General features: G+C 48.9%; 2 protein-coding genes across 3 annotated transcripts in view; one reads left to right on the forward strand and one right to left on the reverse strand.

Annotated features, from left to right (window-relative positions):
• Positions 1–27,533, reverse strand: part of LOC135057146 (oocyte zinc finger protein XlCOF6-like) — a gene marked incomplete at its 5' end in the record, with an annotated part of 352,699 nt that overhangs the window by 171,336 nt on the left and 153,830 nt on the right. The gene's annotated exons all lie outside the window — the stretch shown is intronic.
• Positions 1–27,533, forward strand: part of LOC135054677 (oocyte zinc finger protein XlCOF7.1-like) — a 52,098-nt gene that overhangs the window by 4,176 nt on the left and 20,389 nt on the right. For both annotated transcript variants that reach the window (XM_063957930.1, XM_063957929.1), the window contains exons 2-3: positions 4,532–4,610; positions 18,139–18,236. In XM_063957930.1, the coding sequence (XP_063814000.1) occupies positions 4,577–4,610; positions 18,139–18,236 (132 nt within the window). In that variant the 5' untranslated portion in view covers positions 4,532–4,576. The remainder of the gene's footprint in view (positions 1–4,531; positions 4,611–18,138; positions 18,237–27,533) is intronic.

Below are 27,533 nucleotides of genomic sequence, written 5' to 3' on the forward strand. Positions count from 1 at the left end.
AAGGGTATCCCTCCTGTGGTGGTTGCAGAGTGCTCATCTTCTAGAGGGCCGCAGATTCGGCATTCGGGACTGGGTCCTGGTGGCCACGGATGCCAGCCTGCGAGGCTGGGGAGCAGTCACACAGGGAAGGAATATCCAGGGCTTATGGTCAAGCCTGGAGACATCACTTCACATAAATGTCCTGAAGCTAAGGGCCATTTACAATGCTCTAAGCTTAGCAAGACCTCTGCTTCAAGGTCAGCCGGTGTTGATCCAGTCAGACAACATTACGGCAGTCACCCACATAAACAGACAGGGTGCCACAAGAAGCAGGAGGGCAATGGCAGAAGCTGCAAGGATTCTTCGCGGGGCGAAAAACCATGTGATAGTACTGTCAGCAGTTTTCATTCCGGGAGTGGACAACTGGGAAGCAGTTTTCCTCAGCACGACCTCCACCCGGGAGAGTAAGGACTTCACCCAGAAGTCTTCCACATGATTATAAACCGTTGGGAAAAACTCGACAGGTATTGCGCCACGTCAAGGGACCCTCAGGCAATAGCTGTAGATGCTCTGGTAACACCGTGGGTGTACCAATCAGTGTATGGGTTCCCTCCTCTGCCTCTCATACCCAAGGTACTGAGATTGATAAGATGGAGAGGAGTAAGCACTATATTAGTGGCTCCGGATTGGCCAAAAAGGAATTGGTAACCGGAACTTCAAGAGATGCTCACGGAGGATCCGTAGCCTCTACCTCTAAGAAGGGACCTGCTCCAGCAAGGACTTTATCTGTTCCAAGACTTACCGCGGCTGCGTTGACGGCATGGCGGTTGAACGCCGGATCCTGAAGGAAAAAGGCATTCCGGATGAAGTCATCCCTATCCTGATCAAAGCCAGGAAGGATGTAACCGCAAAACATTATCACCGCATTTGGTGAAAATATGTTGCGTGGTGCGAGGCCAGTAAGGCTCGACGGAGGAAATTCAACTGGGTCGATTCCTACATTTCCTGCAAACAGGAGTATCTATGGGCCTGAAATTGGGGTCCATTAAGGTTCAAATTTCGGCTCTGTCAATTTTCTTCCAAAAAAGAACTAGCTTCAGTCCCTGAAGTTCAGACATTTGTTAAAGGGGTACTGCATATACAGCCTCCTTTTGTGCCTTCAGTGGCACTTTTGGGATCTCCAGGTGGTTTTTGGGTTCCAAAAGTCACATTGGTTTGACCCACTTAAATCTGTGGAGTTAAAATATCTCACAGAAAAAGTGGTCATGCTGTTGGCTCTGGCCTGGGCCAGGCGCGTGTCAGAATTGGTGGCTTTATCCTGTAAAAGCCCTTATCTGATTTTCCATTCGGACAGGGCGGAATTGAGGACTCGTCCTTAGTTTCTCCCTAAGGTGGTTTTCAGCGTTCACCTGAACCAAACCTATTGTGGTGCCTGCGGCTACTAGGGACTTGGAGGACTCCAGGTTGCTAGACGTTGTCAGGACCCAAAAAATATATGTTTCCAGGACGACTGGAGTCAGGAAATCTGACTCGCTGTTTATCCTCTATGCACCAAACTAGCTGGGTGCTCCTGCTTCTAAGCAGACTATTGCTCGTTGGATTTGTAGTACAATTCAGCTTGCACATTCTGTGGCAGGCCTGCCACAGCCAAAAATCTGTAAATGCCCACTCCACAAGGAAGGTGGGCTCATCTTGGGCAGCTGCCCGAGGGGTCTCGGCTTTACAACTTTGCCGAGCAGTTACTTGGTCAGGAGCAAATACGTTTGTAAAATTCTACAAATTTGATACCCTGGCGGAGGAGGACCGGGAGTTCTCTCATTGGGTGCTGCAGAGTCATCCGCATTCTCCCGCCCGTTTGGGAGCTTTGGTATAATCCCCATGGTCCTTACGGAGTTCCCAGCATCCACTAGGACGTCAGAGAAAATAAGAATTTACTTACCGATAATTCTATTTCTCGTAGTCCGTAGTGGATGCTGGGCGCCCATCCCAAGTGCGGATTGTCTGCAATACTGGTACATAATTATTGTTACCAAAAAAATTCGGGTTATTGTTGTATTGAGCCATCTTTTCTAGAGGCTTCTCTATTATCATGCTGTTAACTGGGTTCAGATCACAAGTTGTACAGTGTGATTGGTGTGGCTGGTATGAGTCTTACCCGGGATTCAAAATCCTTCCTTATTGTGTACGCTCGTCCGGGCACAGTATCCTAACTGAGGCTTGGAGGAGGGTCATAGGGGGAGGAGCCAGTGCACACCAGGTGATCCTAAAGCTTTCTTTAGATGTGCCCTGTCTCCTGCGGAGCCGCTATTCCCCATGGTCCTTACGGAGTTCCCAGCATCCACTACGGACTACGAGAAATAGAATTATCGGTAAGTAAATTCTTATTATCGCTCACCCCATAGTGCCCATCTACCATCCAGCCCATACATTTTACAATACATAATAATGTTCATTCTAGCACCTAGCACTTACTTGTAGTGACACCACGTCTAAAATGTTTCCCTTCTAAATTAAAATCTGCCCCTTCCCTCACTAATTGGAGATATAAGGGAAGCGGTGAGGTGGAGATGAGGCGGCAGTCATTAGCAGAGGGAAGAGAGCAAGATCGGGGTGTGAGGAAATGAGACTGGAGATGTAGGGGGAGCGGTGAGGTGGAGGTGAGGCAGCAGTCATTAGCAGAGGGAAGAAAGCAGGAGGGATGTGTGAGGGAATGAGACTGGAGATGTAGGGGGTGCGGTGAGGTGGAGGTGAGGCGGCAGTCATTAGCAGAGGGAAGAGAGCAAGATCGGGGTGTGAGGAAATGAGACTGGAGATGTAGGGGAGCGGTGAGGTGGAGGTGAGGCAGCAGTCATTAGCAGAGGGAAGAGAGCAGGAGGGATGTGTGAGGGAATGAGGCTGGAAATGAAGGGGGAGTGATGAGGCGGCAGTCATTAGCAGAGGGAAGAGAGCAGGAGGGGTGTATGTGAGGAAATGAGGCTGGAGATGTAGGGGGTGAGGTGGCAGAAACCAGGAGGGGGGTGTGTGAGCAAATGAGGTTGGAGATGTAGGGGGCGCGGTGAGATGGAGGTGAGGCAGCAGTCGTTAGATGGATAAGAGCTGGAGTGAGTGTATGAGGGACAGTGAGGTTATAAGCTTTGTAAGTAAGATAAAAGAGTAGGAATTTTTTGGGGACTGGTATTGGGAGGTAGTAGAGTGAATCGGCAGAGAGGTGCAGCAGATGTAGAGGAAAATGTGACTGGCAGCAAAATTGAGGTTAGACAGGAGGTGGGATTTAGGGACCCCAGAAAAAATGTTACAGTAATCAAGGCAGGAAATGAGGGCATAAATGAGAGTTTAGTAGCTTCCCTGGTGAGGAGGGCCCTCATTCTGGAAATAATGTGAAAGTGTAAACGGCAGGATTGTAAAAGGGATTGGGTGTAGGGTGAGACAGAAAGGGCAGAGTCAGTGGTGACACCATGATATCTGAATAGGGGGGAAGGGAGAAGAATGAGACGTCAGCAGAGAGTGTGAGTAGCGGGGGCCTTGGCTGGTGGATATACTTTCGTTAAGTGTTGTACCATCCTGGATGAAATGACTGAGAGAAGGTGACACAGAAGGGGACAGAGGTAGAGAGGTCCATGGAAGAGATTGGTAGCCTTGGCATAGAGTTGGTAGAGAAGACCAAAGGACCAGCTAATCTTCCTGATGGAAGATATGTATTGGAAAGAGAGAGGGGAGCCAGTGACATAACCTTGGGGAGTCCTATGGGAAGGGAAAGTGCGGAGGAGCTGGGTGTAAATGAGGAGAAGGAGCAGTTGGACAAGTAGGAGGTGGTCAGGAGAGGAGTTGTGAAGCCCAATAGAGAGGAGGGTTTGTAGGGGGAAGGTGGTGCTCAAACGCTGTCAGATGCTGCTGTGCGGTCATAGAGTTTATAAGTAGACAAATGGCGCAGTACAACGTGCTCATTCCGTGTCCTGTACACTGGCTACATGTATCTCATATATAAAATGAGCTGGATTTTTAGTTGCCTCTCTGTGAGGAAAGTTTGTTAAACTGAGACTTTGGAACATCTTTTCCTAGTCTACATATCTTATTGTTACTATCAGTACCTACACCTGAGAAACTGTGCAAACACATCACCCCCCTCCAGTCTCTACCTTCCTCATGTGATGGTCTAAATTCCTCTGTATACCAGCCCATACTGAAGCAGGAATCCTCCTGGTGTAGGTTAGTTAAACAGACTCTGCCATAGACTAACACCTGTCCTGCTGCAGTTAAATTCTCAGTCTCTTAATTCCACTCCAGACACGTGGAAACAATAATCACCAGTCGGTATTAGAGCACAGGTCAATGGGAATCATTATATCCTGTCACATCCTAGGTGGCGATCATCAGTCACCGCCGGCTCGCCTGACTACAGGGGATGGTCATCAGTCATTGCTGGTGGCCACCAGCTATTAGAAGGGGAAATGACCGCTCACTACTGGCTAACGTGTGTCTGGGTGATGACTGTCATTGTGTGTGTCAGGTTCCTATAAGGTGTCAGGATGTCACTGTCTGTCTCTCCATGCAGGAGGGGGAGTATATAGAGGAACACAGGGGTCTGTACAAGGACGTGATGATGGAGAATCACCGGCCCCTCACATCACTGGGTAAGAGGGGACTTTCATTTATTGTACAAGGGAGAGCAGGTATGGGGGCCCCTATATACACACATCATCTGATAATCACTGCATTTTTCTCTTTTGTCCATATTGGGGGACACTGCTGTCACTTCTTGGTATAGGATATTACTGGAACAGGCCTCAAGTACACTATATAATGCTCACTCTAGGATGTGTGTATGGCGTTATAGATGGCGTTAGTGCTGGAGCAGGGCACAGCTACACTACATAGTGCTCACTCTAGGATGTGTGTATGGCATTATAGATGGCGCTAGTGCTGGAGCAGGGCACAGCTACACTACATAATGCTCACTCTAGGATGTGTGTATGGCGTTATAGATGGCATTAGTGCTGGAGCAGGGCACAGCTACACTACATAGTGCTCACTCTAGGATGTGTGTATGGCATTATAGATGGCGCTAGTGCTGGAGCAGGGCACAGCTACACTACATAATGCTCACTCTAGGATGTGTGTATGGCATTATAGATGGCGTTAGTGCTGGAGCAGGGCACAGCTACACTACATAGTGCTCACTCTAGGATGTGTGTATGGCGTTATAGATGGCATTAGTGCTGGAGCAGGGCACAGCTACACTACATAGTGCTCACTCTAGGACGTGTGTATGGCATTATAGATGGCGCTAGTGCTGGAGCAGGGCACAGCTACACTGCATAGTGCTCACTCTAGGATGTGTGTATGGCATTATAGATGGAGCTAGTGCTGGAGCAGGGCACAGCTACACTGCATAGTGCTCACTCTAGGATGTGTGTATGGCATTATAGATGGCGCTAGTGCTGGAGCAGGGCACAGCTACACTACATAGTGCTCACTCTAGGATGTGTGTATGGCATTATAGATGGCGCTAGTGCTGGAGCAGGGCACAGCTACACTACATAGTGCTCACTCTTGGATGTGTGTATGGCATTATAGATGGCGCTAGTGCTGGAGCAGGGCACAGCTACACTACATAGTGCTCACTCTAGGATGTGTGTATGGCATTATAGATGGCGCTAGTGCTGGAGCAGGGCACAGTTACACTACATAGTGCTCACTCTAGAATGTGTGTATGGCATTATAGATGGCGCTAGTGCTGGAGCAGGGCACAGCTACACTACATAGTGCTCACTCTAGGATGTGTGTGTGGCATTATAGATGGCGCTAGTGCTGGAGCAGGGCACAGCTACACTACATAGTGCTCACTCTAGGATGTGTGTATGGCATTATAGATGGCGCTAGTGCTGGAGCAGGGCACAGCTACACTACATAGTGCTCACTCTAGGATGAGTGTATGGCATTATAGATGGCGCTAGTGCTGGAGTAGGGCACAGCTACACTACATGGTGCTCACTCTAGGATGTGTGTATGGCATTATAGATGGTGCTGGCGCAGGGCACAGCTACACTACATAGTGCTCACTCTAGGATGTGTGTATGGCATTATAGATGGCGCTAATACTGGCTCAGGGCACAGCTACACTACATAGTGCTCACTCTAGGATGTGTGTATGGCATTATAGATGGCGCTAATACTGGCTCAGGGCACAGCTACACTGCATAGTGCTCACTCTAGGATGTGTGTATGGCATTATAGATCGCGCAAGTGCTGGAGCAGGGCACAGTAACACTGCATAGTGCTCACTCTAGGATGTGTGTATGGCATAGATGGAGCTAGTGCTGGAGCAGGGCACAGTTACACTGCATCGTGCTCACTCTAGGATGTGTGTATGGCATTATAGATGGCGCTAGTGCTGGAGCAGGGCACAGCTACACTACATAGTGCTGACTCTAGGATGTGTGTATGGCATTATAGATGGCGCTAGTGCTGGAGTAGGGCACAGCTACACTACATAGTGCTCACTCTAGGATGTGTGTATGGCATTATAGATGGCGCTAGTGCTGGAGCAGGGCACAGTTACACTGCATCGTGCTCACTCTAGGATGTGTGTATGGCATTATAGATGGCGCTAGTGCTGGAGCAGGGCACAGCTACACTACATAGTGCTCAATCTGGGATGTGTGTATGGCATTAGAGATGGCGCTAGTGCTGGAGCAGGGCACAGCTACACTACATAGTGCTCACTCTGGGATGTGTGTATGGCATTATAGATACGCTAGTGCTGGAGCAGGCCACAGCTACACTACATAGTGCTCACTCTGGGATGTGTGTATGGCATTATAGATGGCGCTAATACTGGCTCAGGGCACAGCTACACTGCATAGTGCTCACTCTAGGATGTGTGTATGGCATTATAGATGGCGCTAGTGCTGGAGCAGGGCACAGTTACACTGCATAGTGCTCACTCTAGGATGTGTGTATGGCATAGATAGAGCTAGTGCTGGAGCAGGGCACAGCTACACTACATAGTGCTCACTCTAGGATGTGTGTATGGCATTATAGATGGCGCTAGTGCTGGAGCAGGGCACAGTTACACTGCATCGTGCTCACTCTAGGATGTGTGTATGGCATTATAGATGGCGCTAGTGCTGGAGCAGGGCACAGCTACACTACATAGTGCTCACTCTGGGATGTGTGTATGGCATTATAGATGGCGCTAGTGCTGGAGCAGGGCACAGCTACACTACATAGTGCTCACTCTGGGATGTGTGTATGGCATTATAGATGGCGCTAGTGCTGGAGCAGGGCACAGCTACACTACATAGTGCTCACTCTAGGATGTGTGTATGGCATTATAGATGGCGCTAGTGCTGGAGCAGGGCACAGCTACACTACATAGTGCTCACTCTAGGATGTGTGTGTGGCATTATAGATGGCGCTAGTGCTGGAGCAGGGCACAGCTACACTACATAGTGCTCACTCTGGGATGTGTGTATGGCATTATAGATGGCGCTAGTGCTGGAGCAGGGCACAGCTACACTACGTAGTGCTCACTCTAGGATGTGTGTATGGCATTATAGATGGCGCTAGTGCTGGAGTAGGGCACAGCTACACTGCATAGTGCTCACTCTAGGATGTGTGTATGGCATTATAGATGGCGCTAGTGCTGGAGCAGGGCACAGCTACACTACATAGTGCTCACTCTAGGATGTGTGTATGGCATTATAGATGGCGCTACTGCTGGAGCAGGGCACAGCTACACTACATAGTGCTCACTCTAGGATGTGTGTATGGCATAGATGGAGCTAGTGCTGGAGCAGGGCACAGTTACACTGCATCGTGCTCACTCTAGGATGTGTGTATGGCATTATAGATGGCGCTAGTGCTGGAGCAGGGCACAGCTACACTACATAGTGCTTACTCTGGGATGTGTGTATGGCATTATAGATACGCTAGTACTGGAGCAGGGCACAGCTACACTACATAGTGCTCACTCCAGGATGTGTGTATGGCATTATAGATGGCGCTAATACTGGCTCAGGGCACAGCTACACTACATAGTGCTCACTCTAGAATGTGTGTATGGCATTATAGATGGCGCTAATACTGGCTCAGGGCACAGCTACACTGCATAGTGCTCACTCTAGGATGTGTGTATGGCATTATAGATGGCGCTAGTGTTGGAGCAGGGCACAGTTACACTGCATAGTGCTCACTCTAGGATGTGTGTATGGCATTATAGATGGCGCTAGTGCTGGCGAAGGGCACAGCTACACTACATAGTGCTCACTCCAGGATGTGTGTATGGCATTATAGATGGCGCTAGTGCTGGCGCAGGGCACAGCTACACTACATAGTGCTCACTCCAGGATGTGTGTATGGCATTATAGATGGCGCTAGTGCTGGAGCAGGGCACAGCTACACTACATAGTGCTCACTGTAGGATGTGTGTATGGCATTATAGATGGCGCTAGTGCTGGAGCAGGGCACAGCTACACTACATAGTGCTCACTCTAGGATGTGTGTATGGCATTATAGATCGGGCTGGGGCTGGAGCCGGGCACAGCTACACTGCATAGTGCTCACTCTAGGATGTGTGTATGGCATTATAGATGGCGCTAGTGCTGGAGCAGGGCACAGCTACACTACATAGTGCTCACTCTAGAATGTGTGTATGGCATTATAGATGGCGCTAGTGCTGGAGTAGGGCACAGCTACACTACATAGTGCTCACTCTAGAATGTGTGTATGGCATTATAGATGGGGCTAATATTGGCTCAGGGCACAGCTACACTACATAGTGCTCACTCTAGGATGTGTGTATGGCATTATAGATGGCGCTACTGCTGGAGCAGGGCACAGCTACACTACATAGTGCTCACTCTAGAATGTGTGTATGGCATTATAGATGGCGCAAGTGCTGGCGCAGGGCACAGCTACACTACATAGTGCTCACTCTAGAATGTGTGTATGGCATTATAGATGGGGCTAATATTGGCTCAGGGCACAGCTACACTACATAGTGCTCACTCTAGGATGTGTGTATGGCATTATCGATGGCGCTAGTGCTGGAGCAGGGCACAGCTACACTACATAGTGCTCACTCTAGGATGTGTGTATGGCATTATAGATGGCGCTAGTGCTGGAGCAGGGCACAGTTACACTACATAGTGCTCACTCTAGAATGTGTGTATGGCATTATAGATGGCGCTAGTGCTGGAGCAGGGCACAGCTACACTACATAGTGCTCACTCTAGGATGTGTGTATGGCATTATAGATGGCGCTAGTGCTGGAGTAGGGCACAGCTACACTGCATAGTGCTCACTCTAGGATGTGTGTATGGCATTATAGATGGCGCTAGTGCTGGAGCAGGGCACAGCTACACTACATAGTGCTCACTCTAGGATGTGTGTATGGCATTATAGATGGCGCTACTGCTGGAGCAGGGCACAGCTACACTACATAGTGCTCACTCTAGGATGTGTGTATGGCATAGATGGAGCTAGTGCTGGAGCAGGGCACAGTTACACTGCATCGTGCTCACTCTAGGATGTGTGTATGGCATTATAGATGGCGCTAGTGCTGGAGCAGGGCACAGCTACACTACATAGTGCTTACTCTGGGATGTGTGTATGGCATTATAGATACGCTAGTACTGGAGCAGGGCACAGCTACACTACATAGTGCTCACTCCAGGTTGTGTGTATGGCATTATAGATGGCGCTAATACTGGCTCAGGGCACAGCTACACTACATAGTGCTCACTCTAGAATGTGTGTGTGGCATTATAGATGGCGCTAATACTGGCTCAGGGCACAGCTACACTGCATAGTGCTCACTCTAGGATGTGTGTATGGCATTATAGATGGCGCTAGTGTTGGAGCAGGGCACAGTTACACTGCATAGTGCTCACTCTAGGATGTGTGTATGGCATTATAGATGGCGCTAGTGCTGGCGAAGGGCACAGCTACACTACATAGTGCTCACTCCAGGATGTGTGTATGGCATTATAGATGGCGCTAGTGCTGGCGCAGGGCACAGCTACACTACATAGTGCTCACTCTAGAATGTGTGTATGGCATTATAGATGGCGCTAGTGCTGGAGCAGGGCACAGCTACACTACATAGTGCTCACTCTAGGATGTGTGTATGGCATTATAGATCGGGCTGGGGCTGGAGCCGGGCACAGCTACACTGCATAGTGCTCACTCTAGGATGTGTGTATGGCATTATAGATGGCGCTAGTGCTGGAGCAGGGCACAGCTACACTACATAGTGCTCACTCTAGAATGTGTGTATGGCATTATAGATGGCGCTAGTGCTGGAGCAGGGCACAGCTACACTACATAGTGCTCACTCTAGGATGTGTGTATGGCATTATAGATGGCGCTAGTGCTGGAGCAGGGCACAGCTACACTGCATAGTGCTCACTCTAGGACGTGTGTATGGCATTATAGATGGCGCTAGTGCTGGAGCAGGGCACAACTACACTACATAGTGTTCACTCTAGGATGTGTGTATGGCATTATAGATGGCGCTAGTACTGGCTCAGGGCACAGCTACACTACATAGTGCTCACTCTAGGATGTGTGTATGGCATTATAGATGGTGCTGGAGCAGGGCACAGCTACACTGCATAGTGCTCACTCCAGGAGGTGTGTATGGCATTATAGATGGCGCTAGTGCTGGAGCAGGGCACAGCTATACTACATAGTGCTCACTCTAGGATGTGTGTATGGCATTATAGATGGGGCTGGTGCTGGTGCAGGGCACAGCTACACTGCATGGTGCTCACTCCAGGATGTGTGTATGGCATTATAGATGGCGCTAATATTGGCTCAGGGCACAGCTACACTACATAGTGCTCACTCTAGGATGTGTGTATGGCATTATAGATGGCGCTAATACTGGCTCAGGGCACAGCTACACTGCATAGTGCTCACTCTAGGATATGTGTATGGCATTATAGATCGCGCTAGTGCTGGCGCAGGGCACAGCTACACTACATAGTGCTCACTCCAGGATGTGTGTATTGCATTATAGATGGCGCTAGTGCTGGAGCAGGGCACAGCTACACTACATAGTGCTCACTCTAGGATGTGTGTATGGCATAGATGGAGCTAGTGCTGGAGCAGAGCACAGTTACACTGCATCGTGCTCACTCTAGGATGTGTGTATGGCATTATAGATTTAGCATGGCACAGCTACACTGCATCGTGCTCACTCTAGGATGTGTGTATGGCATTAGAGATGGCGCTAGTGCTGGAGCAGGGCACAGCTACACTACATAGTGCTCACTCTGGGATGTGTGTATGGCATTATAGATGGCGCTAGTGCTGGAGCAGGGCACAGCTACACTACATAGTGCTCACTCTAGGATGTGTGTATTGCATAGATGGCGCTAGTGCTGGAGCAGGGCACAGCTACACTACATAGTGCGCACTCTAGGATGTGTGTATGGCATTATAGATGGCGCTAGTGCTGGAGCAGGGCACAGCTACACTACATAGTGCTCACTCTAGGATGTGTGTATGGCATTATAGATGGCGCTAATACTGGCTCAGGGCACAGCTACATTGCATAGTGATCACTCTAGGATGTGTGTATGGCATTATAGATGGCACTAGTGCTGGCGAAGGGCACAGCTACACTACATAGTGCTCACTCCAGGATGTGTGTATGGCATTATAGATGGCGCAAGTGCTGGCGCAGGGCACAGCTACACTACATAATGCTCACTCCAGGATGTGTGTATGGCATTATAGATGGCGCTAGTGCTGGAGCAGGGCACATCTACACTACATAGTGCTCATTGTAGGATGTGTGTATGGCATTATAGATGGCGCTAGTGCTGGAGCAGGGCACAGCTACACTACATAGTGCTCACTCTAGGATGTGTGTATGGCATTATAGATGGTGCTAGTGCTGGAGCAGGGCACAGCTACACTACATAGTGCTCACTCTAGGATGTGTGTATTGCATAGATGGCGCTAGTGCTGGAGCAGGGCACAGCTACACTACATAGTGCGCACTCTAGGATGTGTGTATGGCATTATAGATGGCGCTAGTGCTGGAGCAGGGCACAGCTACACTACATAGTGCTCACTCTAGGATGTGTGTATGGCATTATAGATGGCGCTAATACTGGCTCAGGGCACAGCTACATTGCATAGTGCTCACTCTATGATGTGTGTATGGCATTATAGATGGCGCTAGTGCTGGAGCAGGGCACAGTTACACTGCATAGTGATCACTCTAGGATGTGTGTATGGCATTATAGATGGCACTAGTGCTGGCGAAGGGCACAGCTACACTACATAGTGCTCACTCCAGGATGTGTGTATGGCATTATAGATGGCGCTAGTGCTGGCGCAGGGCACAGCTACACTACATAGTGCTCACTCCAGGATGTGTGTATGGCATTATAGATGGCGCTAGTGCTGGAGCAGGGCACAGCTACACTACATAGTGCTCATTGTAGGATGTGTGTATGGCATTATAGATGGCGCTAGTGCTGGAGCAGGGCACAGCTACACTACATAGTGCTCACTCTAGGATGTGTGTATGGCATTATAGATGGTGCTAGTGCTGGAGCAGGGCACAGCTACACTGCATAGTGCTCACTCTAGGATGTGTGTATGGCATTATAGATGGCGCTAGTGCTGGAGCAGGGCACAGCTACACTACATAGTGCTTACTCTGGGATGTGTGTATGGCATTATAGATACGCTAGTGCTGGAGCAGGGCACATCCACACTACATAGTACTCTAGGATGTGTGTATGGCATTATAGATGGCGCTAGTGCTGGCGCAGGGCACAGCTACACTACATAGTGCTGACTCTAGGATGTGTGTATGGCATTATAGATACGCTAGTGCTGGAGCAGGGCACAGCTACACTACGTAGTGCTCACTCTAGGATGTGTGTATGGCATTATAGATGGCGCTAGTGCTGGAGTAGGGCACAGCTACACTACATAGTGCTCACTCTAGGATGTGTGTATGGCATAGATGGAGCTAGTGCTGGAGCAGGGCACAGTTACACTGCATCGTGCTCACTCTAGGATGTGTGTATGGCATTATAGATGGCGCTAGTGCTGGAGCAGGGCACAGCTACACTACATAGTGCTCACTCTGGGATGTGTGTATGGCATTATAGATGGCGCTAGTGCTGGAGCAGGGCACAGCTACACTACATAGTGCTCACTCCAGGATGTGTGTATGGCATTATAGATGGCGCTAGTGCTGGAGCAGGGCACAGCTACACTACATAGTGCTTACTCTGGGATGTGTGTATGGCATTATAGATACGCTAGTGCTGGAGCAGGGCACATCCACACTACATAGTACTCTAGGATGTGTGTATGGCATTATAGATGGCGCTAGTGCTGGCGCAGGGCACAGCTACACTACATAGTGCTGACTCTAGGATGTGTGTATGGCATTATAGATACGCTAGTGCTGGAGCAGGGCACAGCTACACTACGTAGTGCTCACTCTAGGATGTGTGTATGGCATTATAGATGGCGCTAGTGCTGGAGTAGGGCACAGCTACACTACATAGTGCTCACTCTAGGATGTGTGTATGGCATAGATGGAGCTAGTGCTGGAGCAGGGCACAGTTACACTGCATCGTGCTCACTCTAGGATGTGTGTATGGCATTATAGATGGCGCTAGTGCTGGAGCAGGGCACAGCTACACTACATAGTGCTCACTCTGGGATGTGTGTATGGCATTATAGATGGCGCTAGTGCTGGAGCAGGGCACAGCTACACTACATAGTGCTCACTCTAGGATGTGTGTATGGCATTATAGATACGCTAGTGCTGGAGCAAGGCACAGCTACACTACATAGTGCGCACTCTAGGATGTGTGTATGGCATTATAGATGGCGCTAGTGCTGGAGCAGGGCACAGCTACACTACATAGTGCTCACTCTAGGATGTGTGTATGGCATTATAGATGGCGCTAATACTGGCTCAGGGCACAGCTACACTACATAGTGCTCACTCTAGGATGTGTGTATGGCATTATAGATGGCGCTAGTGCTGGAGCAGGGCACAACTACACTACATAGTGCTCACTCTAGGATGTGTGTATGGCATTATAGATGGCGCTAATACTGGCTCAGGGCACAGCTACACTACATAGTGCGCACTCTAGGATGTGTGTATGGCATTATAGATGGCGCTAGTGCTGGAGCAGGGCACAGCTACACTACATAGTGCTTACTCTAGGATGTGTGTATGGCATTATAGATGGCGCTAATACTGGCTCAGGGCACAGCTACACTGCATAGTGCTCACTCTAGGATGTGTGTATGGCATTATAGATGGCGCTAGTGCTGGAGCAGGGCACAGTTACACTGCATAGTGCTCACTCTAGGATGTGTGTATGGCATTATAGATGGCTCTAGTGCTGGCGAAGGGCACAGCTACACTACATAGTGCTCACTCCAGGATGTGTGTATGGCATTATAGATGGCGCTAGTGCTGGCGCAGGGCACAGCTACACTACATAGTGCTCACTCCAGGATGTGTGTATGGCATTATAGATGGTGCTAGTGCTGGAGCAGGGCACAGCTACACTACATAGTGCTCACTGTAGGATGTGTGTATGGCATTATAGATGGCGCTAGTGCCGGAGCAGGGCACAGCTACACTACATAGTGCTCACTCTAGGATGTGTGTAGGACAGGGTGCTGATCACGGGGGAGGTATTGTATATAAAGGTGCACGGTGTAGTCACCACAATGTGCAGCACATATGTTTAAAAAATGTATACACATACAGTATGTGCCCCTAAAGTGTATTATACAGTATACCCCAACATTCATATACCCCCATATAAGAGATTACTCACAGTCCTCAATTTCTTACATCTGCAGCTTTTAATCCCTGTATCTCCCTGACTGCATCACACACCGGCCTCCATTAGGACAGGGCTCTGCATCTCTCTGTCTGCCTCACACACTGGCCTCCATTAGGACAGGGCTCCGCATCTCTCTGCTGCAGCACACACCGGCCTCCATTAGGACAGGGCTCCGCATCTGTCTGTTTACATCACACGCCGGCCTCCATTAGGACAGGCCCCGCATCTCTCTGACTACATCACACACGAGCCTCCATTAGGACAGGGCTCTGTATCTCTCTGTCTACATCACACGCGGGCCTCCATTAGGACAGGGCTCCGCAACTCTCTGACTGCATCACACACCGGCCTCCATTAGGACAGGGCTCCGTATCTCTATGTGTACATCACACACCGGCCTCCATTAGTGCAAGGCTCCGCAACTCTCTCTACATCACACACTAGCCTCCATTAGGACAGGGCTCCGCATCTCTCTGACTTCATCACACACCAGCCTCCATTAGGACAGAGCTCTGTATCTCTATTGACTGCATCACACACCAGACTCCATTAGAACAGGGCTCCGCATCTCTCTGTGTACATCACACACCGGCCTCCATTAGGGCAGGGCTCCGCATCTCTGACGGCATCACACACTGGCCTCCATTAGGACAGGGCTCTGTATCTCTCTGTCTACATCACACCGGCCTCCATTAGGACAAGGCTCCGCATCTCTCTGTCTACACCACACCGGCCTCCATTAGGACAGGGCTCCGCATCTCTCTCTGGCTACATCACACACCGGCCTCCATTAGGACATTTGTCTAGCCACCTTAAGGTAAGAAGCCAGACCATTGTCACAAACAAAAATGTATGAAAACTTGTATAGACTTCCCCACATGACGCTTCAATGCCCATCAGACCCAACTCCATTCCCATCTCTTGCACACAATTTATAGTAAGCTAGACAGTAATGTCCCCAATTTAAAGCATACCACATAGCATTTTCACAGTACATAGCAAGCCACACAGCATTTTCACAGTACATAGCAAGCCACATAGCATTTCCTCCAATACATAGTAAGCTGCACAGCAGCCCCCCCCCCCCCAAATTAATAGCAAGCCACGCACCAAGCCCCCTAATTCATAGTAAGCCACACAGCAGGGCGCCCAGTTCCTAGCTAGAGACAAGAATGGACCCACAAGTTACAGTACGGAGGCTGCCATGTTAGCAGAAGCAGGAGGGTGCAGGGTGTACAGGAGTGATATATATGTATGGTAATGGGGAGACCCAGTGTCATCAGGGAAGGGTGGTAGCCTGGTGTAGACCTCCTGAATGCAGTGGGGGCTGATGGCATGTTAGTAGAGGGGGTAGATGCCAGCAAAGGACTGGGGGTTACTAAGTCAACATAAGGGTATGGGTTGCTGGGGGTATTTGATATTATCAGAGGGAGGTAGTGGTACTGCGGAGAGCCGGTATGAACATTGGTGGTAACCTGGGGAGACCCCATGTCAGCAGAGGAAGGTGGAGGACAAGCATGGATACATGTCAGCAGAGGGGACTGTTTTATTGTGGAGATATCTTAGTATGAGGGGAACTGGTGAGATGCCATGTCAGTAGGAGGGGGGAATTACCTCATGTCAGACTTGAGGACCAGGACTGTGGAGAACCCATGTCAGCAGAATACAGGCTTTACCGTATCTATGTGCCTTGGCCCGGAAGTCGGTTGTTTATTTTGTAGCTCACCTGAACATTGCATCAGTGACCCTGGTGTCTCATGATTGTATAATCAATTACCCATAGTCCAGTCTGGCACACCATATGATTTACCTGGGTCTCCTTTTTCTCATATGTTGCCAAAGAGTATTCTTTCTGTGAAGGAGAAAATTTGGTCTGGTTGTCCTCGGTCAGATCACTTTTGTCACTCATGCTAGATAACATCCTGCATGGTATGAAGGTCCTAAGGAAAAGGGGTTCTTGTTTTTGAATGGTGCAGTTTGCTTTCTTTCAAACGAGACTATTTACAGCTGGATATTTTGTCCAGAAGGTTGAGTACCAACCCTATTCTGACATCCCAGACTACACGCTCAGCTGGTGGCTGGAAGACTAATGGTAGGCCACCGCAGTGGCATTGTCAGATTGGGCCTGGAATGGCCTGCCCTGAAGTATGTCCTGAGGTAGAGTAAGTGCCCTGTAGATGGCCCAGAGCTCCAGGATGTTGATAATTAAGCCTCTTTCAGTGGGAGTCCTATTGCCTTGAAATGAGTGTTGGCCAATTTCTGCGCCCCACCCATGGAGACTTGCGTCTGTGGTGAGAAGGATCCAATTTGGGATACAGAAGGGGCAACCTTGTCGAAGTGGGACGTCTGACCACCAGGAGATGGACAGGTGAACTTCTAGAGAGAGGACCATCGTCTGGAATCTGATCAGATGGGGCTGCCCATTCCACCGAGATATGATCAGGTGTTGTAGGGTCTGGAGTGGAACTGAGCATCCTCCACCATGTCATTGGTGGACACCATGGACCTCATGGTCTGCATTGCTGAGTGAATTGAAGCTCGGCGACTGTGGAGTAACCTGCAAGCTCGTTGCTGTAGTGCAGATATTTTGTCTGCTGGCACGAAGATTCTCAGAACTTGAGAATCTAGAAGAGCTCCCTGATGATGAAGCTAGGCTGCCATAACTGCCATGAGTTTGGTAAAGACCCGCGGAGCTGTAGAAAGCCCAAATGGTAGTGACTGAAATTGGAAATGTTGCTGTAGGACAGCAAACCGGAGATATCGTTGAAGAGGGGCCGCTATAGGTACATGTAGGTAAGCGTCCTGAATGTCCAGAGACACCATAAAGTCCCCAGGCACCATAGCGAGGACAATAGAGCGGAGGGTTTCCATACAGAAGCTGGCCACTCTGATTAATTTGTGCAGAGGTTTGAGATTGAGGATAGACCCATTTGGTTTCTGAACCAAGAAGAAAGTATAGTAGAAACCTGGCCCTTGCGGTGACAATAGGACCGGAATTATTACCCCTGAGTGCAGGAAGGGGCCAGGGCTTTGCTCGGTTCTGATGGAGGGCTTGTGTAAAAAACTGCCGGGGGGGGGGGGGCTGTCTCGGGAATGAGGCTTTGTAGTTAATTAACCGGAGTCTTTCTAGGGGAGGGTCATAGAGGGGTAGGAGTCAGGCCAACAAGATTAGTGTCCAGTGCCCTGCTGCAGCACTAGCGCCCTCTATGCTCCAAAGTACAGCAGTGTCTCCCAAATAGATTCAGAGAAACAGATTTAACAGTATGTACAATTATGCTATTATTCAGTCACTGTGTGTCTCCTACAGATGGACCCAGTAACAGAGATACCCCAGAGAGATGTCCCTGTTCTCTGTATTCCCAGGATTGTACAGAGGAGAATCACAGGATCCCACAGGAGGATCAGGTAGATGGGATTTAGGGGCTGATTCAAAGATGGAGGCAGCCGCTTGTCTGTACACAGCGGTTGCGTCCATATTGGTCTGCGCACGCAAATTGGCCGCAGTGCGCGTGTGCGACTTATCTCCTTTTGGTGGGATGATTGACAGCGGGGGTTTGTGGCGGTGGTGGTGGGGCGTGGCATTTTACTGGGGCAGCAGGCTGAACAGGGTTGTGCCTGGAGAATATTCTGAGCGGCTACGTGACGTCACACGCAGTCGCTCCGATTTAAAAAATGACGGCAGACCACCTGACAGCGGTTGCGCGGCCTTGCCTTGTGCTAAGCGGCCCCCGGCATGTGGGGAGATGGACGCAGATCTTGCTGCGTATGCTGCTATCTGTGTCCAATTCTGAATTAAGGGGGTCATTCCAACCTGATCGCTGTTCGGCACGCACACTAGCAGCGTTCGCAAGCGTACGATTGCGTCGCAGGAGTGCAAATTCAAGCCCACTCGTGCACGACTACAAACGAATGTGTAGCAGTGCAAAAAAGAGGTGTATCCCTTTCTGCTTCGCACGGGAGCGATGTGTATGCGTTGCATTCGCTAGGTAGATGTGTCGTTTCGTACCTGTGCGTTGCATTCGCTAGCCAGCAAATAGACGCACAATAGTATTTTTTGGGTTTTTTTTTTTTAAAGCAATGAAATGTTTAAACAATTACCATACGAAATTGTAATGTGATTGATCAATTAAGTCATCAAACTCTGCAAAAGGAAGTGTTTGACAACATAATTGTTAAATAACATTCAGCAACTAAGGCAACAAACATACTGAATCCACAAAATATGTTTGTTGTCCTAGTTGTATCATACACGTAATGCTCTTTATAAGCTACATTTTTGTTTTATCTTTTTTGAAATAGTGACCCCCAAAATAAAAAATAAAATAAAAAAGTCGGAGAAATATAAAAAGACACACATTGATTAATAAGAGGATAGATGAAATTGTCTAAATACATTTTTTAAAGGTTTAATTATCTTTAGAATAAAGACGCAACACAATAACTTAGTTAATAACGTTTATTTTGTTTGTGTTTTGACAAACCCAATTTTTTTTTTTTTTTTTTTAATAAATGATTTTAAATAAAGTAATAAAATAATTAGAAAAACAAAATTCAACGTTCCACATTGGCCAGAAAGGCCTGGATGTCTGCCCGTAAGGCTAGGTCTCGGTCTCCATGGTCAGGATCTGCAATAAGTGGAGATGAATGTCCATTTTACATTCCACTGTAAAGATGATTATGGACTTCACATATGCTACTTATTAATGTCATAAAAACTGTAAGCCACATTTCAAAACCATTATTAGCCGAGATACTGTATTACACATTAAAATATAGATATCTATCCTTATGTACACTAAACACATATAACATATCCAAACTGCATCTGTAATGTTTCCGTCTCACTTCTTTCAAAACTCAGTTTATGGAGTGTGTAAGGCCACTACCCACCCTATGTAATGGTGTCACACACATCTTAAGTTGTTTGAAAAAAAATAGGTACCGTATATACTCGAGTATAAGTCGACCCGAATATAAGCCGAGGCACCTAATTTTACCACAAAAACCTGGGAAACCGTATTGACTCGAGTATAAGCCTAGGGTGGCAAATGAAGCTCTAGCCGTACACAGCCCTCATATTGCCAGATATGCCCCACAGTGCCAGATATGCCCTCATGCTGCCAGATATGCCCCACAGTGCCAGATATGCCCTCATGCTGCCAGATATGCCCCACAGTGCCAGATATCCCCTCATGCTGCCAGACATGCCCCACAGTGCCAGCTATGCCCTCATACTGCCAGATATGCCCCCCACAGTGCCAGATATGCCCTCATACTGTCAAATATGCCCTCATAGTGCCAGATATGCCCTCATAGTGCCAGATATGCCCTCATAGTGCCAGATATGCCCCCTCAGTGCCACATATGCTCCCTCCAAGTGCCACATATTCTCCCCCAGTGCCAGGTACACTTACCCTCCTGCCGTTTCCGGCGGCAGCGGCGGGTCTGTCAAATGAAGTGCCAGTTCGTGAGCCAATCAGAGCTCACGAACGGGTACTTAATTTAATAAACCCGCCGGAGACGCAGGACGGACACAGGAGAGGTGCACGCTTTGCCCTCCGTGTCCCTTTTTCCTGGCAGTGACGAGTATAAACCGAGGGGGCTTTTTCAGCATAAAAAAAAGTGCTGAAAAAGTCGGCTTATACTCTAGTATATACGGTAGTTAGCCTAGGCCTTTATTATTCATTTAAAAAAAAAATAATTCTAAAGCTTAATTAATGTATTAGCAATGTTATTGTCTTACTATGATAGTGTGACCATTTTGTACTAGTCTGGCTTTTAAAACACATATATTTTAGTGGATTAGGAATATTCAGGCCCTTCCTACCTCTATGTCTGTGCAGACTAACTTTGCCAACCAATTTTATACCTGTTTCAGACCGCAAATGCCGGATCCTACCCGGTAAGACAACCTTGTACTTACCGGGTAGGATCCGGCATTTGCGCTCCGCTGCTGGCTTTCCGACCCGGCAATATACCGGGTCGGTTGCCATAGCAGCGGGGGGGGTGGAGGCGGCGCCGGGAGATGAGCTCATCTCCTGCGCCGCCTCTCCCTATGCTGTGAATGGGAACCGTGTCGCATCGACGCGGCTCCCATTCACACCACACCTGACCCGGTAATCAACCCGGGTAAAACCCTTCTTTTTTACCGGGTTGAATTACCGGGTCAGGCGACCCGCTAATTCCGTCAGTGTGCTTTCACATCGCACACTGACCCGGGTCGACACGGCAATATGCCGTGTCGATACCGGGTTATTTGTGCGATGTGAAAGGGGTATTAGTTTCACTGAAATCTGCAGCACTACCTGTGTGTTGGCCCTGTGTGTCTCATAGCTGCTGTGGAACTATGCATCCCAGCACGGCCTGCAACAGTGATAGCCTGCCTTAATAGTCCACCTGTGGCAGGGAATGGTTGGGTGTGGTTTCACACAGCAGCTGCAGGGACATAGATTGAAGCCACATGTTGTTTTATATTTCTATATATATTGGTAGATACTCTATTAGCTTAGTGATATCATTCAGGTACTCGAAGGGAGGGGTATTTCTAAGCAAGAAAAAAAATGCGGGCATTATGGGGTTGCTCCAAGGTAGGTAGCTCTTAGCTTAGACATATTGTAGTAAGGAGCCATTATCATGTGGCTTCTTGCTGGTTAATCTTAGACCCAGATTGGGGTAATGGAGGTGTGAGGTGTGGTGCCTCTGAACTGGCTGAGCTGGATGGCCTTAGTGTGGCATACCTTTACATTCTATTAACACTTTTCACTTATTCATTTTTTAACACTATTTCTCTATTTTAATTGCATTTCATTTTTGTATCACTTTCTCTATAGCTTCGGCTTCGTAAATACTAATTTATTAACACTATAGTTTTCTCTAACGTCCTAGTGGATGCTGGGGACTTCGTAAGGACCATGGGAACAGACAGGCTCCGCAGGAGACAGGGCACTTTAAGAAAGAATTTGGATACTGGTGCGCTCTGGCTCCTCCCTCTATGTCCCTCCTCCAGACCTCAGTTTGAATCTGTGCCCGGACGAGCTGTGTGCTACTTAGTGAGCTCTCCTGAGCTTGCTAGAAGAAAATAAGAATTTACTTACCGATAATTCTATTTCTCGTAGTCCGTAGTGGATGCTGGGAACTCCGTAAGGACCATGCTGGGAACTCCGTAAGGACCATGGGGAATAGCGGCTCTGCAGGAGACTGGGCACAAAAGTAAAGCTTTAGGACTACCTGGTGTGCACTGGCTCCTCCCCCTATGACCCTCCTCCAAGCCTCAGTTAGGATACTGTGCCCGCACGAGCGTACACAATAAGGAAGGATTTATGAATCCCGGGAAAGACTCATACCAGCCACACCAATCGCACCGTACAACTTGTGATCGGAACCCAGTTAACAGCATGATAACAGAGGAGCCTATGGATAGATGGCTCATAACAACAATAACCCGATTTAGTTAACAATAACTATGTACAAGTATTGCAGACAATCCGCACTTGGGATGGGCGCCCAGCATCCACTACGGACTCACATGAGCTAAATGAGTTATGTGAAAAGGCTTGGGAATCTCCAGATAAAAACTGCAGATTTCCAAGCGGATGCTTATGGCGTATCCTTTCCCGCCAATGGACAGGTTACGCTGGGAATACTCCCCCAGGGTGGATAAAGCTCTGACACGCTTATCCAAGAGGGTAGCCCTGCCGTCACAGGATACGGCCACCCTAAAAGATGCTGCAGATAGAAAGCAAGAGGGTACCCTGAAGTCCATTTATACACATTCAGGTACCTTACTAAGGCCGGCAATTGCGTCGGCCTGGGTGTGTAGTGCTGTAGCAGCATGGACGGATACCTTATCTGAGGAACTAGATACCTTGGACAAGGATACTATATTATTGACCCTGGGGCACATAAAAGACGCTGTCCTATATATGAGAGATGCTCAAAGAGACATTAGCATTCTGGGCTCTAGAATAAATGCAATGTCGATTTCTGCCAGAAGGCTCCTGTGGACTCGGCAGTGGACAGGCGATGCCGACTCAAAAAAGGCACATGGAGGTTTTACCTTACAAGGGTGAGGAGTTGTTTGGGGTGGGTCTATCGGATCTGGTCTCCACAGCTACGGCTGGAAAGTAAAATTTTTTGCCATATGTTCCCTCACAACCTAAGAAAGCACTGTATTACCAAATGCAGTCCTTTCGATCACAAAAAGGCAAGAAAGTCCGAGGTGCGTCCTTTCTTGCCAGAGGCAGGGGCAGAGGAAAGAAGCTGTACAACACAGCTAGTTCCCAGGAACAGAAGTCCTCCCCGGCCTCCACTAAATCCATCGCATGATGCTTGGGCTCCACAGGCGGAGCTAGGCCCGGTGGGGGCGCGTCTCCGAAATTTCAGCCACAAGTGGGTTCACTCCCAGGTGGATCCCTGGGCTATAGAGATTGTGTCTCAGGAATAGAAGCTGGAATTCGAGGAGATGCCCCCTCACCGATACCTCAAATCGGGCCTGCCAGCTTCCCCTTTAGAGAGGGAGATAGTGTTAGCTGCAATTCACAAATTGTATCTTCAGCAGGTGGTGGTCAAGGTTCCCCTCCTTCAACGAGGAAGGGGTTATTATTCGACCATGTTTGTGGTACCGAAACCGGACGGTTCGGTCAGACCCATATTGAATTTAAAATCCCTGAACATATACCTGAAAAGGTTCAAGTTCAAGATGGAATCGCTCAGAGCAGTCATCGCAAGCCTAGAAGGGGGGGATTTTATGGTGTCTCTGGACATAAAGGATGCTTACCTTCATGTCCCAATTTATCCACCTCATCAGGCGTACCTCAGATTTGTGGTACAGGATTGTCATTACCAATTTCAGACGTTGCCGTTTGGTCTCTCCACGGCACCGAGAATATTTATCAAGGTAATGGCAGAAATGATGGTACTCCTGCGGAAGCAAGGGGTCACAATTATCCCGTACTTGGACGATCTCCTCATAAAGGCGAGATCAAGAGAGCAGTTGCTGAACAGCGTATCACTTTCTCTGGAAGTGTTACGGCAACACGGCTGGATTCTAAATATTCCAAAGTCGCAGTTGTTTCCTACGACTCGTCTGCCTTTCCTGGGCTTGATTCTGGACACGGACCAGAAAAGGGTTTATCTCCCGATAGAGAAGGCTCAGGAACTCATGACCCTGGTCAAGAACCTATTAAAACCATAACAGGTGTCAGTGCATCACTGCACTTGAGTCCTGGGAAAGATGGTGGCATCATACAAGGCCATTCCCTTCAGCAGGTTCCATGCGAGGACCTTTCAGTGGGACTTACTGGACAAATGGTCCGGATCACATCTTCAGATGCATCGGTTAATCACCCTATCCCCCAGGGCCAGCGTGTCTCTCCTGTGGTGGCTGCAGAGTGCTCACCTTCTCGAGGGCCACAGATTCGGCATTCAGGACTGGGTCCTGGTGACCACAGATGCAAGCCTCCGAGGGTGGGGGGCAGTCACACAGGGAAGAAATTTCCAAGGTCTGTGGTCAAGTCAGGAGACTTGCCTTCACATCAACATCCTGGAACTAAGGGCCATATACAACGCCCTACGTCAAGCGGAGAACCTGCTTCGCGACCAACCGGTTCTGATTCAGTCAGACAACATCACCGCAGTGGCTCATGTAAACCGCCAAGGCGGCACAAGGAGCAGGGTGGCAATGGCGGAAGCCACCAGAATTCTTCGCTGGGCGGAGAATCACGTAAGCGCACTGTCAGCAGTGTTCATTCCGGGAGTGGACAACTGGGATGCAGACTTCCTCAGCAGGCACGACCTCCACCCGGGAGAGTGGGGACTTCATCAGGAAGTCTTCACTCTGATTGCAAGTCGGTGGGAACTGCCACAGGTGGACATGATGGCATCCCGCCTCAACATAAAGCTACAGCGGTATTGCGCCAGGTCAAGAGACCCTCAGGCGATAGCTGTGGACGCACTAGTGACACCGTGGGTGTTCCAGTCGGTGTATGTATTTCCTCCTCTTCCTCTCATACCCAAGGTGCTGAGAATCATAAGAAAAAGAGGAGTCAGAATAACACTCATTGTTTCGGATTGTCCAAGAAGGACTTGGTATCCAGATCTGCAAGAAATGCTCACAGAGGACCCGTGGCCTCTGCCTCTAAGACAGGACTTGTTGCAACAGGGGCCCTGTCTGTTCCAAGATTTACCGCGGCTGCGTTTGACGGCATGGCAGTTGAACGTCCGATCCTAGCAGAAAAAGGCATTCCGGATGAGGTGATTCCTACGCTGATAAAGGCTAGGAAGGACGTGACAGCTCAACATTATCACCGTATATGGCGAAAATATGTTGCTTGGTGTGAGGCCAGGAAGGCCCCTACAGAGGAATTCCAGCTGGGCCGTTTCCTTCACTTCCTACAGGCGGGAGTGACTTTGGGCCTTAAATTGGGTTCCATTAAGGTCCAGATTTTGGCCCTGTCTATTTTCTTTCAAAAAGAACTGGCTTCTCTGCCTGAAGTTCAGACGTTTGTAAAGGGAGTGCTACATATGCAGCCCCCTTTTGTGCCTCCAGTGGCACCTTGGGATCTTAACGTGGTGTTGAGTTTCCTGAAGTCATACTGGTTTGAACCACTTAAAACTGTAGAGTTAAAATATCTCACGTGGAAGGTGGTCATGCTATTAACCTTGGCTTCGGCTAGGCGTGTGTCAGAATTAGCGGCTTTGTCACATAAAAGCCCCTATCTGGTTTTTCATATGGACAGAGCAGAATTTCGGACCCGTCCACAATTTCTGCCCAAAGAGGTGTCATCTTTTCATATGAGCCAGCCTATTGTGGTGCCTGCGGCTACTCGTGATTTGGAGGATTCCGAGTTACTAGATGTGGTCAGGGCTTTGAAGGTTTATGTAGCCAGAACGGCTAGAGTCAGGAAAACTGAGTCGCTGTTTATCCTGTATGCACCCAACAAGCTGGGTGCTCCTGTTTCAAAGCAAGCTATTGCTCGCTGGATCTGTAACACGATTCAGCAGGCTTATTCGGCTGCTGGATTGCCGCTGCCAAAATCAGTAAAAGCCCATTCCACAAGGAAGGAGGGCTCTTCTTGGGCAGCTGCCCGAGGGGTATCGGCATTGCAGCTTTGCCGAGCTGCTACTTGGTCGGGTTCAAACACTTTTGCAAAGTTCTAAAAGTTTGATACCATGGCTGAGGAGGACCTTGAGTTCTCTCATTCGGTGCTGCAGAGTCATCCGCACTCTCCCGCCCGTTTGGGAGCTTTGGTATAATCCCCATGGTCCTTACGGAGTCCCTAGCATCCACTAGGACGTTAGAGAAAATAAGATTTTACTTACCGGTAAATCTATTTCTTGTAGTCCGTAGTGGATGCTGGGCGCCCGTCCCAAGTGCGGACTTCTTCTGCAATACTTGTATATAGTTATTGCGTACATAAGGGTTATGTTATAGTTGCATCTGTGTTGCTCTGATGCGCTACTGTTGTTCATACTGTTAACTGGGTAAGTTTATCACAAGTTATACGGTGTGATTGGTTTGGCTGGTATGAGTCTTGCCCTGGATTCCAAAATCCTTTACTTGTACTGTCAGCTCTTCCGGGCACAGTTTATCTAACTGAGTTCTGGAGGAGGGGCATAGAGGGAGGAGCCAGTGCACACCAGTATCCAAATTCTTTCTTAAAGAGCCCTGTCTCCTGCGGAGCCCGTCTGTTCCCATGGTCCTTACGGAGTCCCAGCATCCACTACGGACTACGAGAAATAGATTTACCGGTAAGTAAAATCTTATTTTTTCACTGGTATGCTACGCTGGGCTTTCTGGCTTATGCTGGTGTTTTGGGGTGCCACACCCTGCACCTAGATAAAGTGCTAGGGACCCCAAATATACAGAGATGCCTTGATGCGGCTTTGGGGCTTATTCACACATTTGCGCAAATATGTGTAACGAAGATCTCTGAATTCTATTATTATGTGGAATTTATATCTGGTTACGGTTATCATTCAGGGTGCTGGGGGAAACAAATGCCTTTTTTTCTTGTTTTATATTTCTATACCTGAAATGTTTTGATTTATTAAAATTACTAGGCTCCAGATCCGGTCGATCATCCCCATCTTGAAATTCTGGGGCCATAGTGGCCCACTCGCCCTCCTCCTCATTTTCTGACCCCAAAGAGGGGGGTGGTAGGTTGAATGGGGGAAGGTGCTTGAAAGGGGGTGGGAGGTTGGATGGGGGAAGGAGGATCTGATTGGAAAGGTGTGTGAATATCAAGGATGCTTTGATTTAGATTGGGTGCGGGTGGTTGAGAGGGGGATGATGAGGGGGTGCGGAGAGGGGGAGGAGGGGGAGGAGGAGGAGACAGATTGAGGGGTGCAGGTGCTTGAGAGGGGGATGATCAGGCGACAGATTGAGGGGGTGCGGAGAGGGGGATGATGATGATGATGATGATGAAGAGACAAATTGAGGGGGTGCAGGTGCTTGAGAGGGGGATGATGAGGAGACAGATTGAGGTGGTGCCAGTGTTTGAGAGGGGGATAATGCTGAGGAGGAGGCAGATTGAGGGGGTGCAGGTGCTTTAGAGGTGGATGATGAGGAGGAGGCAGATTGAGGGGGTGCGGGTTTTTGTGAGGTGGATGATGAGGAGGAGGCAGATTGAGGGGGTGCGGGTGTTTGAGAGGTGGATGATGATGAGGAGGCAGATTGAGGGGGTGCGGGTGTTTGATAGGTGG

Source organism: Pseudophryne corroboree, chromosome 3, assembly GCF_028390025.1.
Source record: "Pseudophryne corroboree isolate aPseCor3 chromosome 3, aPseCor3.hap2, whole genome shotgun sequence".
Taxonomy (NCBI): Eukaryota; Metazoa; Chordata; class Amphibia; order Anura; family Myobatrachidae; genus Pseudophryne; species Pseudophryne corroboree.